Source organism: Lates calcarifer, linkage group LG17 (assembly GCF_001640805.2).
Source record: "Lates calcarifer isolate ASB-BC8 linkage group LG17, TLL_Latcal_v3, whole genome shotgun sequence".
Lineage (NCBI taxonomy): Eukaryota > Metazoa > Chordata > Actinopteri > Centropomidae > Lates > Lates calcarifer.
This window is the reverse complement of record NC_066849.1, coordinates 24,812,344-24,832,395: the sequence shown is the minus strand read 5'-3', so window position 1 is coordinate 24,832,395 and position 20,052 is coordinate 24,812,344. Positions and strand designations below refer to the sequence as shown.

Sequence of the window (20,052 nt, the reverse complement as noted above, 5' to 3'; positions counted from 1 at the left end):
CCCCTCTTACTCTTTCCGCCCTGCTCTGTAAAGGCAGGTCAAGTGAAAACAACCTAGGTGACTTCTGTCTGCCGTGTGCCCTCTCTTGTCTGGCTCGCCACAGTAGAGAGGTGCAGAGGCAGAAAAGATTTCATTTTAAAGCACTGAGGCCTCGCCTCCAAACACCACTCATCCTCAGCTGAATGAGCAGAGCAGATGCAGCACGGCCTAAAAGCCACAACAGAATCAAGACTCTTGCCAAAGGACGAAATCCTGTCTTGTCCCCTTTATCAACTCTGCAGCAGCCTGAAGTCTTGTCCCACAGAGTGTTAACAAAATCAGAACATTTTGTGACCTCAGGCTCAGTATTAGATGAGGAAAAATATAATTTATTAGCTGCATCTGGGTGTTTTATTACATTAAAAACTGAGCCTACTTTTGGCAGCACCTGAGGTACTGTGCTCTGGCCTCAGCACACAGAGGCTTTTGGTTTGAGTTCAGGGAAACTCCACACACATTCACTTTATGTGAAGCAGTGAGGTTTGGCTGCAGTGTTTGTGTTCTCAGAGAGTAATTTACTGCTATTATTATTTTATTTTTTAATTAAATCATGCTGCTTCAGCTTCATTTAGTGCTGATGTTGTTTACATAGTGAGTAGCCAGCAGCTGCCACTATCAGCAGAAAGAATTTATGTTTGAACAAACTGCCAATGTTCTCCACAGTGCTTGGCGTTACATAATGATAACCAGTGATGCTTTTGTGGCATGAAACTGAGAGTAGCAGCCTGATCAGACGCCCTAAACACCTCAACTGTATCCTTTCAATGCAGGTGAGCTGCTCCTCACCTATAAGGGTGAGCTCAGGCACCTTACAGAGGAAAACCATCCCATTCTTTCGGTCACTACCCAAAACTCATAGGTGAGGGTTGGAACGTAGATTGAATAGTAAGTCTAAAGCTTCGTCCTCTGGCTCAGCTCCCTCTTCACCACAACGCCTGCATTACTGCTGATGCTGCACCAATCCGCCTGTCAAACTCAAGCTCCATTACAACCTCACTCATGAACAAGACCCAGAGACACTTAAACCTCCTCCATTCGAGGCACTGACTCACTCCAAACCCCAGGGAAGTAATCCACCTTTTCCCAGCAGAGAATCATGGCCCTTTAAAAACAAATGACCATGATGGCAAATTAAAAAGATGCCGATTTCAGTCCGAACCACCCTTAGCTCCTCTGACACTTGTCCTCTGATGTTTTCTAATTTTCTGGCAGTAAGGTGGCTCTAAAAGCACCAAGAAAAGATAAGATTAACTACTGTCAGTTGAAGAGAAAATAGCTGTTAAAGGAAACAAGGCTTTAGTTGACAGAAAAAATGTCAAGACAAGACATTAAACTAACAGAGTCGATATACAAAACACTGTGTCCGGAGCATTGTCCTGTGTGGTTAAGACCTTTGTGGGGAGAAACAGGTGAAATCTTTCTGTGGTTTAACCTGAAATTGCACTTTTTACACGATGAGACTGTTCAAAAGATGGGAATATAGTGGTTGTAGCAACCTTCTATCCTTTACTCTCTTCCTCCTCAGACTCACTGCTCTCTTCTTTTCCATCTCCTCCATCCATCAATCACTCCCCCGTCTCCTCCTCCTCCTCTGTGGACCCTCTATTCATGTCTTTTCACTGCATGCTGGTCCTCAGCCTGACAGTAAACACATGTGTTTTCTTTGAAGACGTTTCCAGAGGCAGTCATACAGGGGATGAGAGCAGATGCTGGTCTTATTGTCCACAGTGAACACACCACACTTTTCCAAAGTCCCCTTTAAGTTTATCTTACTCTCTTTGTCCCTGTAATGGTTTGACTCAACCACAGCTAAGAGCCCAAAATGCAACTTTAGTGACCTCAAATCAGATAACTACACGTCCGTCATGTTGATCAATGAAGCTCTGATTGGCTTGACTGTTTTTTTTCCAACAAGAAAAACACTTGCCACTGAGCACAAAACCAAACAACTTAGAATTGCTGATAAAACCTTGAGATGAAGGCCGTAATTTAGAGGTCTAGAACATGTCAACTTTAACTGAAAGTGTACATTGAAAAATGCTGATAATACACAACATAAAGGAAGTAGGAAAGTTTTTAAAAAGATTTTAATATTCTAAAAATGAACACATGTATGCAGGGTTGAAGGGTGGTAGTAATAACAGGTTCTAGGTATAAAAAGGTGAATTTTTAGCAGGTGCAGGTGCTTTAACTGCAGCAGGCAGCTTCACCATAGTCTTTAATCTTTGGTGCAGTAAGCAGCGAGTCTGTGCTTCTGAGGACACTGTAGAGGTCAGGGATGTGTCTTTGGTGTGTATCAACTATACAGTCCTATAGTGCTAGTGTGAGAATATATTTATATTACCGGGATTTTAAAAATCTATCCTAAAAATACCTCAAAGCCAGAGCAGGAACTTAAGAAGAGCAGAGATATGAGCTCTGTTCTTTGCTCCAGTTTAACTCTGCCAGCAGTATTCTGTAAGCTCCTATTGTTTTATGGACTTTTAGGGGAAACTGAAGAGTAGTGTATTAGAGCAGTTAAGCCTAATTGTAGAAACAGTTTGCACAAGCTTCTCTGTATGACTGGAAGAAAGAAAAGCTTTGACCTTTGCAATGGTCTTTAAATATAGAGAGCCTTGTTGTTAGCATCCCATATGAAACTGGAGAACCACATCACAGTCAATGACAAAAACAGAATTGTCTCGCTCAGTTCAGTCTGTGCTAGGACTTTAGTTTTGTTCTGCTTGAACTGAACCAGGACAATTTCCAGTTCATTTTCAGGCAATGAAACTTCACTAGTTATTTGCTAAAAATGTTCCCACTTCCCCAAACACTTTTGACCTCTCGTGGCCATGAGAGCAGTTACTGTCCTCTCTAAGCAGCAGAAGTAGCATGGCTCTGTTGTACCTGCTGCCATCAAACAGACATTTCATTTTAAGGGGATTACTACAAGGTTCTGCCAGTGAAATATGCACAGCTGTGCTTTCCTGGTGGATGACTTTGTAATCTCGACACTATATTTCTGATAGTCATTGAGAAATATAAGGGGACAGCTGGCATGACAGCTGGATTTGATATTTCCTAACTATAACCACGACCACCACCTTTCTTTCAGTAACCAAGTAGTTTTATCTGGTAACTACTACTACTACATTTTAATCACAGAGGTGGCTGATCAGAAAATAGCCCAGTTACATATAGTGAAGCTGATGTTATTTACAACACTGATAAATGGATTGTCACTTCTAACACACTTATCTTTTTCTGTTTACTCACTTTTTGTCAGGATGCTCGTCCTGTATCAGCACATTTTTTGCCCTGAGCCAGTTTTCCAATGGAGCTCCAATTACAGCATCTGACAAGACTTCTAAAAGATTTGTCACTCAAATGCAAAGCCTGTACATCCTACTGTAAGGATATGAAATAGTTTGTAAGTTGGACATCTGTCACTATCTCTGTGTGGCTCTTTCTGTGTCTCTATCTCCCTCCCCATCACTTTACCTCTCTGTCAATTCAACTGAATAAATCTACTCTGTCTTTATCTCTCTCTTCTCTATGTATCAAGCTGCCAGGGAGCTGGGTCCCTGCAGCAGAGTATTTGCTCTCAGCAGTTACAGGATAGGGCCCAGTTGAAAGTGTGATGCATTATTTATCCCAGATTACCCACAGAGGTTCAGCGGTGCTTTCGCTGTCCTCTTGGAAGTCTTGGCACAAGCAAAGAGAAGGGACAAAAGGGAATATAATGCAATCTAGGAAAAAGCAGGGTAAACAATGAGAGGGTGGCAGGGGAGTTACTTCTGATTAAAGCCTTTTCTCTGACTCTCTCCTCGGCTGATGAGCTCTTTCATTCATCTTCTCTCTGGTTTCCTGTGTTTACATATTCATCTCATCCCACTACAACTTAGGCATCCGTCACTCAGAGGATGTGAGATATTTGTAGTGAAGAAGAGGGATTACAGCAGTGTCATTCTGCTCCCTCTTATTAACCGTCCAACTTCAAACAATAGTGAAGTTTTACTTAGAAAGTCCCACCACTGCCTCCCTGATCACCAGCAAGTCTAATCATCAGGGCCCAACCCAGCCTGATGTTAATCAAACACTTTGATTGCTTCAAGTACATCAGCGGGACATCAGGGAGGAATAATACTGGGGGAGAGCGTGAGCGAATATTTTCAGACCAGAACAAGTACTAATCAATTGGCAGGTTTGTGTGTGCGTACGTGAGCGTGTTTGTGTGTGAGAGTGTGTGAAGTAAGTGGAGTGAGAACAAATGAATTCATGACGCCTCGGCAACTCTTCTGAACCATTAGCTCGATTTCCAGTCTGTGCACAGAGCAAGAGTACATCATGCAGACACACACACTGTCACACACATCAAATACAACATCAAACTAGCCCTGGGTATCGAACCTTAATGTTTTTTTGGCACAGACAGAGACAAAAAAAAAAAATCACTCCACGGCTGAACCACGGGATTATAAAGAATCTGTTGAATAATTACAAAATAAAAACTTCTATTCTCTCTCAATTCCTGGATTCCACAGCATTATCATCCTAACAACATGACAGCATTTAACCAACATTCATCCAACCCCAGTTGGAAGGAGGGTGGTGATGAGGGGTCAGCTGAGGTACGCTGACCCATTCAGATAGACTAATAGACATTTTGGCAGTTAGTAGTAAGGAAAGTGATGTGACCGAAGAAATTTTAGATATTCATTCAGAAGCTGCGATGTCAAAATGAGTGTCGTAGCCAATGTGACTGATATTTCTTCTGTTGAAGCAGGTTAAGAAAACTGGGAACTTGAAATTACTCAGTGGTTTGAATTTGTGTGAATGCTGTGATAGACTGGTGAACTGTCCAAACTGCAGCTTGCACAGGAGAAACAGGTGTAGAAAAGGACAGTAGTTACAGTCTATTGCTATCATAGACAGGGTTCAGGTGTAGCTTCAGAGGCGACTGAGCAGACAGTAGCCTCAGTTCAGTTCAGAGGCTGGATAAGGACACAGCCTACACAATGTTTCCTGCAGTTCACCTTAATGTTAGACTCAACCTGCCCCTCCTCCTCAGATGAGATGGTTGAGACTCACAGAGAACATGAGTTGAACAGTGAAACAGCAGGAGACAGAGACACTGGAGAAAAGACAGAAAGATGATGTACTTGCTAGAATTTAAACCTTATCTTGTTGATTTAAAAAAAAAAAATACACATCTGTTTACATCTGACCATTGACATCTCATGATATATCATCCCACTCTCAGAAAAGAAGTAATATAATGCAAACACAAACACACACACACACAAACACAAACACACTACGTATGCGATGACTCGTTCAGTTATGATTTAATTCTGCCAGCCTTGATAATAGAGTAAAACAATACATTTGATTGAAAAAGTAGAAAAGAGACAAAAAGCCTGAGACAGAGGGATCATTTCACTGAGATATGGTTATTCAATAGAAACTGCTGAAAGGCTATTAAATCCAATTATCTTAACCAAGCTGTGTCAAGAACTGAGCCGTTATCGTCAATATGTCTTGAAATAGCCTTATGTCATTTTATATCAGCGCTCCTCAGTGTCAGTGAAGGAAGCATTGATCCTCAGCTCGTTCACAGTCACCCAGTTCTGTAGCTTTACCCACGGCAAATATATTCAAACACTGCCCACGTCAAGATATAAATCCACCACACTTCATCATTCCAGACTAAAATATACGACCTGAAACGGCCTTTATTTATGCTGTAGCTCACTCAGTACTTTCCAATGTAATTACCTATGAGCAATTTTTCAAAAAATCATTCATAATGCATTTCAGGATTATTTGGGCTCTGCGATCATCCTCGAAGGAAGAAGATTCAACTTGTCATCTTGAAGCCATTATCCGACACTCAATGACAGCATATGGTTGAAGGGCATCTATCCACGGAGAGAGAGAACTCAATTAACACTTGACACAATAACCATAGCTCTCTCTCTCTCGCTCCATCTCATCAACCAGCTGTGGACAGAGATGAGTCTTTATCCATCAGAACCATTAGATAAATAAATAAATAAAGACCAAAATGGTTTTTAACCCACTGGTCCATTATTTGCTGTTTTCATTTTTTTAATCCGGTGGGTGTTAAGTGCATTTGCATAACCGATTCCTTATTGAAAACAGGACCCATGTGAACTGTCAGGATCATTTTAACAGTAAAGCACAGCTGACAGATGCACGGTCGCCATTTAGAAGCAGTGATGGGATGTTTTGTGATGTCGTCCATTATCAGTTTTAAAAGACCATAACCCGGTTTTATTCATTGTCTTTATTATCACAGATACACAGCGTGAGTGCTGTTCTAAAGCTGGGCTGGCATCATAAAACTGAGGACCTGAGCTGAGGATGATGCAGGATGAGAGATCATGGAAAAGCTTCATCCTCTGTGGATCACACACATACTCAGTAAAACTTGGCCCATTTGATTTTGATGTTTCTTATGTACAAACAGAAACACGGGCCTGAAGATGCAAACTGTCTGACCAAAAGTTTCAAAGCAGCTACTAAATAGAGCTTGTAGTGATGTGGTTTTGTAAGAGGAGGTACAGACACGTTGTCCATCTTTATATACAGCCACTGGTAATTATCAGCAATAAAAGTTTTATAGGCTCCATTGTTACGCACTTCATTCAGATTTAATATGTTTGTTTAATTTGTGATTTTTGTACTAATGTCTGTTCTAAATTTTATGGCAATCCATCCGAAGTGTCAATGTCGTAGTGGTGCAAGAGTCAGGAGGTGACAGACCAACATAACCATCCACTGTGTGGCTAAAGACAATTAGCTGAGTTCTCTAAAATAAGCCTGGAAAAGTCAGTTCTACTCTCCACCTGTCTTGTCCTGACCATTCGCTCTGGCTGTTGTTTCTGATCTAAAACTGTCTCATAAGATCAGTGAAAACACACTAAAATACGACCATGTCAGAGGATTACACACAATCACACGCACACACATGCAGTGACCTCTTAGCCGAGGCAGCATTCAGTATTCTGATGTACACTCCCTGCTCTCTGCTCTATCACTCTCACTTCAATTCTACATAATAGAGGCCAGGTCATTCATTAGCTTCCTTTAAACTGTCGATTTGAGGGAGGAGGGGAAGAGTGAGAGCGCATGAGTCAGAATGGGAGAGAGACACACACACAGCCTTTCTGAGTGTTAGAGCCACTAAAGTCTTTTTATGCCACTGTGATTTAGAGCACAGCCATTCTTTCACTGCTGGTAGTTAAGAGGGAAATAAAGTCTGCTTAATCTTGTACTCAATCTTACACTCGCAACCTTCCACACGTCAAAACACACTCATACAAAACCACACAGCGCCTCGGCTGACATCTTTATTGCATGTTTGATATGTATATCCTCATTCCTGTTTCATTATGGCAGAGTGTTTCATTCTCTTTTTGTCTTGCTCAATCTACTGCAGCTTCCACCTCTTTGATTGTATCACTTTTTTACTGTTACTCTTCATCTCCTCTCTTTCCTTCTGTCTTCCTCTGTAATCTGAGAGACACTTTGGAAGGATAGCACTGTGTTTTTTTTACACTACTTTTTACAGGTGAAAGTACTAATTTCAGAATTTATTGTCCATCTGGTGTTTACAAACAGCAGACCCTGTATTGTAGGTAATCAATTTACAAGGTTCTGTCTGTCTTCGCACAAGGTCGGGTTTTGAATTCAGAGATGGAGTCATACCACCTGAATATGTAGTTGTGTGGCACTGGCATGTAGAAGAAAAGACATGGACTATATAGATGATCTTACTTAATTATTACATGTACATATACTGATTATACATCATAACTTAAAGTTACTTCATAATTCTGCACTTCCCTTGCTATACTGAGCTTTGCTGGTGTCTTTGAGCTTGTTGTTTTGGTTTACCAGCCCACATCTTCACTGTTTGGTTCATTATTACCACTCTCAGCTGTTTTAACCAAAGACAAAGATGCTGATAAACCCACTGGACAATTAGTTTGCAACACAGAGGGCGCTAAAGAGCCAGGAAAAAGTTATTATTGGAGTTATTTTGCCAGATTTGAAATGATTCCAAATATATACTAGTAATAGATGGTGCAATGATAACAATTGCAACACTGCTTCTACGTTTCTGTTGAACTTTGTAAAGCAGAAATATGTTGATGTGTCCACAGCTTCTCCCAGGTGACCAAAAAAAGTTGAGCCAAATTAACTTTTCTTTACTTTGTTAACTTTACTTCGCTGTACCAGTATGAGTTTTCATAGTGCAGGCTGCTCTCCTGTCAATCACCACACAGCCTCAACAAAGACATTTTCCTTCTTAGAAAAAACAATACTGTACTATAAACTCTCTGAAATCATGGCAGGTGCTTTAAAGCCAGGTTTTGCTGCTGTAAAGAGAATTTTTAACAACTATGAAAAATGAGTACCTGTTCAGAAATATTATCCAGGCGTGGACAGAAATAAATGAGTTGTAACTGTAAAACATAATGATGTTCTCCATTAAAATCAATATTGCCCATAGTCTCTCCATCACCACTATACTGTACAAAATATTATACACACACCCGCACGCACACACACACACACAGACACACACACATGCAGGTTTCCAGCCTTAATGGCCTGAGGGCCACGGTTGCCCCAGAGATTTTTGGTATGCGTCATTTTCCATTTTGTCTTCCGAACAGAATGTGTGTGCTCATGTGTCAATGTCGGTCTGTCTGTAAGAGATAATGAGGCAGTGTGTGCTTCACCCAGCTAACCCCTGGACTTAAGCATCAAGTCTTATGAATTGGCAGCTACAGAGGAAGACTGGGAGCACATTTTCTAACTAACTCTGTCACACTGCTGGACTCTGTTTGGACTGTGTCTCTGCTCAGCTCAGCTCTGCAGCAGCACGTCCACCACAACCTTGTTCCCCAGACCTCAACAACAACAAGCACACAGTGGCAGGAGGAATTATTGCTGCCCGGCAGCCATGTGTCTCTTCATTTGAGCTCGTCTGCATGTGACTCAGACAGCAACATGACTTAAGAGAGGAGGAGAAATTTGCTTTTAAAAAACACTACATGACTAACAGACTGTGAAAACACTGAAAATTAAAAACCATAATACAGGAGCAATGATGATTTCTTTATCGCAACTCGTGCAAAAACAAATTCTGTCAGTAATACAACAAGAAATACATTTGTTTCCTTTTTCCACTTCACTCATTACTTCATTTTGTCAGATCTAATTCAGTTTACCAGTTCATATGATTAAAAAATAATTCTGCTAACACAATCCTACAATCCTCTACTTTTGTTTAATAAAATGTGGTCTAAATCTTGTCATGTTAAAAGAAGAACTCATGCTTACTTGTATAAGAAAAACTGGATGAGCATTCTTCCTCTTTCTGTTTTAAATGTGCTCAAAAATCCAAAATTCAGTAGTCACTTTCATTTTTACCTTTTAAGCATGGCCACTGAGCAACTGCATGCAAGCAGGTGCCTTGCTCAAGGGCGCCTGAGCCCCAACTGAAAAAATGGAGACATGTTTTCAGGGTTGTGCCTGTCTTAATTGACACTGCCAGAAAAGTTTCAAACAGAGCACCCTACTAAAGGCAATGCAAAGAATAAAACTTTTTAAACTTGACAGTGTGTTCAATCAAATGCCTTAATGCTTTATGGGAAATCCATTAAGAGTTTCCTGTTTCAGACAAGAGGAACTCTGAGAGTTTCCAGAGTTTGGCATTTGTGCCTGAACCCAGCTGGATCAGAGTCAGAGTCAGACTAAATTTCTAACTTAATAACTCAAGAAGAGCTACAGCCCCCGACCCTGAATCAGGCTCTGTGTTTGTGCAACATTTTGGGTGTACTTCACTGATCAAAAGGTGAAAGTCTCTGTCTTACCTTCTTCTTGGACTTAAAGACATTACAGCGGAAGACATTACTCTGTCCATCCCTGGCAATGTAGCTGAAGATCTTCAGATCTTGGGAGTCATGAGACACATAGAATATCCTGAAATAGAGAATAAAATAGGTCAGACATTAAAAAAAAAGATTATGATGCAAAACAGAATCAGAGCCTGGCAGCGTTTCTAAATGTATCTTAAGATGCAAAACAGGCACTGAGCCCGTTTCTCGAGGGTTTCAATGTGACAAAAATAAATAATGGTTAAGAGAGTTGTGATTAGGCTTGGGGGAAATTAACTATTTAAATAAACTGGCAAGTACACACTTCCTCATAGATTTCTCTATTATTCATATGGGAATTTGGGACAAGACGCTCAGTGACACACACTGAAAGTCTAGTAAACTTTAATTCGAAGTAAAAATAACACCTCAATGAAAACAGTAGCTGTGTGAGGAGGAGACAGAGGAGGTAATACTATTATAACAAAGAGTGAAAGAGGATGCAGGGGGAACTAAGTTTGAGGCAAAAAATAGAGTTGCCCTGGTAGGCAGAGACTGGGTGCAACCAACAGTGAAAAGATATACAATATCCTGCAGAGCAGGTAAATAGGAAGAAATAAGTTTGGGAGCAAAGGGGAGAGCAAAAGAGATAATACACAATAAGCTGCAGGAGGGAGAACATTGCATGAGTTAAGCTCTACACTGGATCTAATTTATGATGACAGAGGAACACTGCTGGAGAGATAAAGCATTGCAGATGACAATATGGTGACTGAGAGACTGAAACCAAGAAGCTGGAAACGGTCATGTTCAGAGACAAAACAGATGCTCAGAACAGTTTTGGTTTTATGCCACAAAAATCATCTCAAACTGTCACTGAAAGTTTGGATTTCTTCAAGAAACAGCAGATAGGAATTTCTTCCCCATAAAAATTGAATCATGTTTACATCTGGTGACTAAGAAGGCTATCCAAGATTTGATTTCATCCTGCCAGCTAATGAAACCATCAGTGTGTCTGAGGGCATTGCAACCCTGTCTTTTTTGAATTAGTGCAAAAAGTAGCGTGACATTCTTGCACAAAACATATTGCTTCCATACCAGAGAACGGAGGTTTGTGTTCCAGTGTTAACTTTTTCAATATGTAAACAGCCTTTTCTTGCTCTTAACCATGCTTTACGTTGCCTAAACATAACCACAAAAACATTTGATTATGCTTTAGTTTCCATGAGCACAGAGGGCATTGTAGAAAAGTTGAACAGTTTGGGTTGCAGAAACATAACACAACGATAAAAATGTTTAAAGAGCAGTACAGCTTTTTAAGCTTGTAAGTGCTTTTCTAACACAGGTTTTGAGGCTGTACATGTATCCTGTGCAGACTGTTCTGCTTTGCTGATGCACATTTTCTGTGCTTGTGTTGTCCACTGTGAGATTTTACTGACTGACTGCTTCACTACTTTGAAAAGATAAAAAAACCAGTGTGGTTAAAATCTCAAACATGAAAGCAGTCTCTGATAGTGGGTGCTCTGCCTAAAACCCACGCACACAATCTTGAAAAAGGTGGCTCCCTGTTTCTTGAAGCTTAATTGTAAAGAACTTAAATGTGCACTCACTGAGCAAAGTAACACCATCCATGGTTACATGTTTTGACTGTGCCCTTAACGCCTTCATTAGAGCTCAATAAGTCACCTCATTACCATGAAAATCATGCCACCTTTTTGCTTTTTCAAGACTGGTCAAAACACAGCTCAATGCATGCCTGGATTTCAAAGGTTAATGAAGGAAGGACACTTAGTGTTGCTTAATGCTGCGAGCTTAAAATATCAAGTGGCTAAAGGAAGTAACAGAATCCTCAGGCAGAACGGCTTCCTAATTGGACAATTAGTGCCATATTAAGGGGCTTGGTTGGAAATTTGGAGTAATTTATCACAGCGAGACAATAGACAATAAGGCAAGAGGAAGTAATTAGGTGAGGATTATGCAAATGACCCAGTTGTCTCTGTCCAAATGTGTGTCCTATTTGTGTTTCTGTGCGAGCTGGTTTTGTATCTATGTGCATATTTGTGTGTTTCTGTACTGGAAATCAGGGGTCTGTTCTATACACTCAGTGACATTTCTGTGGTATTTGTTTTGGCTTTTTCTCTGGGAGCCAGACTGGCTGAGGTCTTGTGGTATGGATGGTGTCTTTGTCAATCCTGCTTAGCAGACTGTCAGGCTATCTACAGTGAATCACACTATCACACACACATGCACACATACACAGCATTGGACAGTTTCTGCCCAATTTCTGATCCAGTGTGCTGCTACTGCAAAAGGTCCAAGTGGTCAACTTATTAGGGACGCGTTTAATCTGGTTTAATTTCCCAGAGATGCTTAAGTGATATTACAGTGTCTCACAATGCATTAGCTGTGGTTTGTCTTACTCCCAATTACTTAACAGTCACTACACATATTAGAAAATCCCAATGTCAGCACACATGAGATTTTAGCAATGAAGAAACAATATTATGACAATAATGATGAGAAGGAAGGTAAGGATTAGTTAAGACTAGAAAGTTAAGACTAACCAGTTGGTTTATTTTCAACCTTTCCAACTGACTGACTGCTTGTGTTTTTTTCCCTTATGATCCATTTCTAGCTATTCTGCTGTGCTCCTGAAGGATTATTCTGAGTGCAGTGTTATTGTGACTGATAGGCCTGGTGACAGAGCTACAAATGTATAATCAAAGTAGTATTAAATAGCAGTTTTCTTTTATAAGGAGTGTGACATTTGTTTCATCCATTCAGTGTTTCTAAAGTTTTGTTAAAGTTAGCAAACTGGTCAATGTCAGCTTCAAAGTTAAGGCTGGCCTCTGCCCACACATTAAAAAGCATTTGCCGTGATGCTCATGTAGAATCAACAGTAGCTCTGCACATCGCCTTTTGAAAACTGACAAAGATCCTGCTGTGACAATACAGCCTGACAGAGCATCTGCTGGAAACTGCTCTGATATAACTCTACATTATGCACAAGGGAGTACAGTGGCCCTGACAAGTCAGGCGGGGTGGGTAGCCACAGCTTAATGAGGGTGGCAGAAACATTTCTGGTCGTGTCTATGTCAACAAACAGAGAGCGAGCAGGGTCTTTATTATCAACCCTGTACATCTACTGGGAGAAAACTGGCCGCTCTCAACTGACTGATCTCTGCAGAAAACTTTTAGCTGCGTCCTCTTTCAACTCTTTCTTTGCCCTCCCTTCACCTCCAACCTCCAGTCACTGCAATAAAAATCAATGCCCCAATGGATTTCCCTCTACGATGTCTAAAGCAGGGGAAAAGGTCTCGTGCTCTGCCAAACTGTTGCCCACAGGGAACTGAATCTTATTCAAAAACTGTGGGCAACGTTAAAAAGGAAACATCATATGCTGCCAGACAAGTGAAGCTCAGCCACGAGAGATAGTGAGAGTCAGCCTGGCTGACTGGCTTAGCTGACAAATCCCCAAGCGACGCAGAAATGACAGCCCAGATACATCTCTATCAACCATCTCCAACAGGAACAGCTGCCAAGAATCCAGGTGAAGATGTGTCAGATAGATCAGATCCTGGAATAAGAGAGGCAGGCTCGACATGAAAGCAGTCAAAGATGGTTAACGGCAAAATAAATCAGACTACAAAAGCTGCCAACGGAAAAACTTCTTATCTTTTACTTCAAGGGGGTTGATTCTCCTGTTTAAAGTTACAATAAACAACACTCTGCAACCTAATGATGGGTCTACCACGATACAAACTAAACAGTTTAACAAAGAATTATGTTTTGCTTTGTTCATAGTGTTACAGACTTTTCATTTTTCAAGCCCTCAAAGCCAGCTGAAATTAAGATGCAATTGTTTCATCAGCAGCCACCAATGACAGAGCAGGTGGTCCTTGTAGATAAACAGCACACAGAAAGTCAAGATGGATCATTAATAGAGCAAAGAGTCAAACATGAGGCACAAGTTTTCTGCCGAATAAAACAGATTCAGTCATTCTGTGTCACAGGATCAATATTAGTCAATTTTAATTTTAGATCATCTAGATAATATCACATTGTTAGAGGACAAATCTAAAAACGAGATAAGAATTAAATTAAAATCTGCCCTTGTGTGTCTTTGAAAAATCAACAGTGAATGATTTTACATCAAAATGTGCCTCTCTCCCTTTTCACTCATCGTTTTTCATCAATATTTGACATTCATACACTGAGCAAAAGGTGCAGAGGCCAAGTTTCTCCACCAGCAGCTAACTCAGTAGACCAGTATGGATTGTGTGATACCTGTAGAGGTAAGTTTGCACCCTGTAAATAATTTAGCCACATAATAGAAACATCAAAGGTAAAAACGAATTCGGTGAGATTTTCTGTAGCTTTTGATAACTCGGTTCATCGCTCCCACTGAGGACACTGAGGTTATGTCTTCTACAGTTAAAACCAGCACTCTGGAAGACTGATAACAGTACTTTTTAGACTCTGTGGACTTAAATTTCACTTAAACCAATAAAAACATAAACAAAGAATTCACAAATTCCCCAGCAGAACCGTATTCTGGCAGCGTGGAGAAGGATTTGGGGTTTTCAAGGAACATCATGGTGGGAAATGTAGTTTACAGACAAACTCTTTGAATTGTAAATATTCCAAAAAATAACATGAAAGAATATTAAATCACTCCAATTCCAGAGAAGTTGTTGAAAATTTACTTAATCTTCCACTGAGCATTAATGCCATCTGTGATCAGAATGTTTATTGTTCAAAAGTAAAACATCTTGGTTCACAAATGATCTGTCACCATATTTTAGCATCCAAATTTGAGGCATCATCGCAAAAAATTTACAATTTATAAGTTACAAATTGTGTGTCTGCCTCAAACTGCCTCAAACATCACATACTAGTCAGGCTCTTGTTCTCACAGGAGCGTAAGTGTTCATTTGGATTTTAAAATGTAGATTTTTGTCTTGCAGAATCCAGTTTCTCAGTCAAGATTTTGTGAGCCCTAACCCTATCCTAAACTTTTTACAGGATTTAACTGCGGTACAGAGAGCTGAAACACTCTTTAAGTCTGATTGTTAAAGAAGCCATCAGAACCATTCTGCCATCAAGAGTGGCAAATGGTGCCTAGAGTACATTTACTGTTAATGACAGGAGATCATATAGAAAAGACTGAAGAGTTTAGTGCATGAGGCAGAGACTGAAAGCACAGAGGGGCTGAGTGAAAAAGAGAGATGGACACTCAAAGTAAATGAGAAGATGGAGGGAGGCAGAGAGCGAGTGTGTGAGGGATTACGAGTGAATAGTGAGAAGGAGAGAGGGAACGGGCGAGACAGAGATGGTGCGTGAATAAGAAGCTGAAAAGAGAGGGAGACAGCGGAGCAAAGCAGATGATTCATGACTCATCTGCTGAGTTAAAAGTTCAGCGGTGCATTCAGAGTTTGACAAAAACACTCCCCGTTCCTTCACATTCAACCTGCTGCAATCTCGTCTCCATCAGCAAAATGCAACCAGAAAAAACTCTTTAAAGGCCGTAGTAGTTACACATGCACAAATTATCATATACAAGAGGCCCACCTATTGGCTCCCGCATTCATTAACTTCTGACTGGCAGTATAATGCTACGTTAACAAGACTCTCAGTGACCACACACACACTCCCTCGCTCTCAGCTAACCCTGTTAATAAGCCGCTCTTGTTAACAGGCTGACTCTATCATGCAGAGGGTTGTGATGTGATGTTTGAGTAATGAAGTGGGCTTGTTTTTAGAAAGCCTCGGCCATTTTTCCTTTGATAAATCGCTGCCTGTGAAAAGCAGCTGCTATAAATCAAAGGCTAAGAGGCTATGCACCGCACACACGGCATCGACAATCACACACTCGCTGGGAATCAATACTATAACGGCACCTGTGCCAGATCAGGTTGTAGACTGTGTGTGTGTGTGTGTGTGTGTGTGTGTGTGTGTGGGCGGGGGGGCTGTTTGTCTTTTAACAATAGCATCATGTTCAGGAATGAAAGCTGAATACATCTGGATTAATACCGTCTCTTGGCACTTAACATCCTGTTATCGGAAATCTATAAAAGCTCCAGTATCAGCTTTGGTAACATGAAATACATACATACATGGGATGCTGCAGAGTGTCACCCTGAAAACATTGACTGAACAGATCCATAAAAAATCTCCTGCAGGCTGTTAGAGTGGAGTGCCTTCAGTCTTAGTCTGATTCCAGCTAAAACATTTCATCCCATGGAATCAATTTTTCACATTTTCACAGCAAATGGCAAAATGAAGCAGAGGTGACTTTAAGAGTCCTCAAACTCTTCCTGTCCTGTGAATTACGTTACACAACCAATGCAGAATTACTAACGTCCATCATCCTTGGACCTTTTGTCAAACTACAGGTAGTCTGTGTTTGAGATAAAAACTTACAGTTAACAGTGGTTTCAAAGTTAAAACTCCACCCATCAGCCGAAACTGTTAAACTGTGAGAAAAGGTGGACTTCAGTTAGCTTTATGGCGTGTTAAATGTCTGATTTTTAATTAGACCAAGCTAATAAGGCTAATTAGCCTCATTTGTAAGAATGGCTGGATTTGATCGACAGGTTTAGTGTCAATCAGCGTCACAGCAGAGAAGTTACAGCCTTTAAAAGACAAAGCTTCTAACCAGTAATTACAGCATGCTCTGCCCATTAGGCTAATTGGTGTTATGGTGCCAGAATACAGGGCCAGGAAGTGACATCTCTGCAAGTTTAGTTAAAATTCTACAAGTGGGCTTCTCTGACACAGAGTTAATTTAATTGTACAGTTAAACTTCTGGAGTCAGCACATAAAGGTCAAATTTGTCTCAACTTTTTAATAGAGGTCTGAAATGGTTTTAACAAGGGGAAGCAAATCTTAACTTAACAACTTCATAGCTTAACTTATTGTCTTGACATGTACACAGCAGCAATTTCAATGTCGACTGTATTCTCATGTGTTAGAACAAGAAGACTGTATTATCAGATGCCACAGTTGCCCAGTTTTTTAGATTTGAACAAGCTATGCACATAATCAGACTGTCCTTTACTTCTGAGCTTCTTTCATTCTTGTGTATGGATACGGCCTCTCTTTTATAATCCACTTTGTCAGGTTTTAGTAGAGCCAAACTTAACCTGTTCACTTAACCTTTTTATATCATCTCTTCACTAAACATCATTCATCATCTCATTCAAACTCAGCTTTTTCCCTCTGTCATGTCTCTACCCTTTTCACACAGAAAGCCATTTAAATTAGCTAGGCCACATCTCTCCAAGATCTCTTCTATTTTAGCACAGGAACATGCAAGACTTTATTTTAATACTCGTATCTTATGGATATTATCTTTCTCTTTTTTTTAACACTAATCATCTCGGTTTTAATTCTCTCACTCAGTCTTAGCCTGACAGTCTTAGATTCAGTGTTTGTCACTGTATGAATGCTTTTTACATTTTGACAGCAAAAACCAAGCAGCCTGTCAGGAGGACGTCACTGTGTGAAAGATTACTGAGCTTGAAGTGTCTTTTCTGTTTTACACTGTAATGTTTTTGATGCTCCTGGGTTCAGTGTCTCTTCCCTTATAACTGAAGTGCCAGCTGAGGACTTAAAGATGAGTACTGCTTTAAACAAAAAGGACATTTAAAAAGGTCACAATGTTGCTTGTCTTACATGTTTTATTTAACAGGCAGGTTGCTGAGATTGCCCAGAACTAAAAACATTTTCCAGATCAGTGTGGATTTGGCAACGCCGAGATAAACCAGACTTAATTACACAGCATACTGATCAGGCATTATGTTGATTAAAAATGACTATAAAAGGCAGGGTGAAAAGGTAGAGGTTCATTATCAGAAAAGCTGTTGTGTCAGCTCAACCTCTGTGTGCCCACATAAAGACACCCCTGGAAATTTTATAGCAAAGACTTGGCAATTCTGAAAGTAACACAACAAAACAGACTTAATCATCCCTCAGACAGGCAATTTCCTACGGCACTTGTTAAAGTCAAGGTGAGAAGTTTCCAGCTCGGGCTCATTTTTATTCTTTGATGCATTATTTACTCAAAAAGGTAAATGCTCTAGTTCATGCATGTATATGAACATATTTCGGGGTCTCTCATGAGAAATGAAGTCATAAAAATAAATCCCTCATACCCTGCAATAAATGGAGGTCAGCAGAGATAAGACTGGATATAACTCTCACCTCCTCTCATAACACAAACCTCAAAACAAATCAAGACCGATAAAATATTTATGTGGCATTTGGTATTCCGCTTCGAGCTTATAGACCTGCAGGAAGGTTTGTCTTTGGTCATATTTACACGTCGGTGTGCATGAGTATGCGTTGATATGTATAACGGAGTTTGGACTTTGATGCTGTAGGATGCTGAAAAGAAACTGTTGCAGAAGCAGCATGCTTCTTAACTAGTCCAAATGATGTTTAAGGATCCACACCAGTCTCCTGATACCCATCAATACCTATTCCCTGTCCAAAACCACTGCTCTCCTCCCCCTGCAATTAAAATATGTACATCACATCAAGTAGAACACATTCAGATCATTTTTATGTAAGGTAACATGAGGCCAGAGATTGCTGAGGCATTTAAAACTGCATCGATGGCCCAGCATGACTTTTAGAAACTGGATTTAATGTGGATGTATCACATCTGGCCGTTACCCAATCTGCTGATACTGACCTTACTCAGCAGTTTGAATCGGTGCATTCGCAATTAAGTTAAAGATTAGAATACGAATAACAAAAACCATTATCTTAAACAAAAATACTTATTTACAGTACGTCCCACACTGACTCAACGCAAATGACTGCAGCAAATGCACCAACAACTTCAATTCAAACCCAGGTGCTGTAAAGAAAATAACAAAATGTATGAATTTTAAACAGATGGTACGTTTCTAAAATTGCATCACTTTTATTTCCCCTAAGGCACCAATGAAGCCTTTTCTGCCACCATTATATATTCATAGAAAGGAACTTTTTTGGCCTGAATTAGATACCTCAGGCAGTGCTTCCTTGCAAGATGTTATTACTGGGGGGCGGTATTTGGCCTGACAAGAACTTTTAGATTATTTACAAAACTTAAGCTTAACATCCAGCTCTGAAGTTATGATTTCTTACTCTACTGTCATTCTTTATTTGCCTCTTCAGTGTCTCCTTTTTTTCCCTCCATTCTTCCCTACAAGCCCAAGCCAGTTAGCGTCCTTGTTACAAAAACTACATTTTCACTTCTACCTGGATACAGAGGCATGTGACCTACAGTACACATCACTTTAATTATCCATAAAGACAAAACTCAACTCTGACACTCTACCATCCCTTTGGTACAGTGGCCAGGGGAGTGTGTATGACTGATATTCATAACACATCAAAAGACTGCAGAATTCTTTTCAGAGAACCCCCGTCAGCTTTTACTGGTGCTGCGAAATGAATGCATCTGAAAGCTAAGAAAGTTAAAGTGCTGCTCAGTTAAGTTTTCTTAACTAATTCTGCCTTTTTATCCTCCCTTCTTCACCTCTCCTTACTACCAGACTAATAACACCTCAGCAGTCAGACACTCCTCCATTCCCTGTTCTACACCTCCTCTCTCTCCCTCAGTTAAGTGCTTCTTTCCACTCCTCTGTCCCTCCCACTCTTTTTTAAATGTCAAATATCCAGTGCACTGCGCATGGTTGTGACTGGCTGCCGCTACAAACTGAGGCCTTTATCTTTGTTTAGAGAAAAGACAAGAAGCTATATGAGGCATGCTAGTGGTTATGCAAGGCAGCGTTCCAGTTTAGGCAGCTTTGAGCTAAATGGTAACATTAGCATTGGCTCTTCATTCATAGTACCAAATACTGTGCCAATCTGTCCAGAGACGCTGAGATATTTCACAAGGTAAGTGTAAACTTTGACTTGCTGGTGGTACTAGAGGAATCAGAGGATCACCACAGTCATTAGAATTGGACATTAGACATACATTAGAATAATTTCATTTCAATCCATCCAGTAGTTGTTGAGATCATCACTCTGGACCAGTTATTACATTATAGGAGAAGTTCTAATGATATTTCTTCCATCAATTTAGTGACATTTTAGTTGCACTGTAATTATGTTCCACACT

The 20,052-nt window shown here is 40.3% G+C and overlaps 1 protein-coding gene across 1 annotated transcript in view; it reads right to left on the bottom strand.

The window, feature by feature from the left end:
* Window positions 1-20,052, bottom strand: part of nos1apa (nitric oxide synthase 1 (neuronal) adaptor protein a) — a 131,437-nt gene that overhangs the window by 34,268 nt on the left and 77,117 nt on the right. Inside the window, 1 exon segment of the mRNA XM_018670872.2 lies at window positions 9,930-10,038. Coding sequence (XP_018526388.2) covers window positions 9,930-10,038 — 109 coding nt within the window.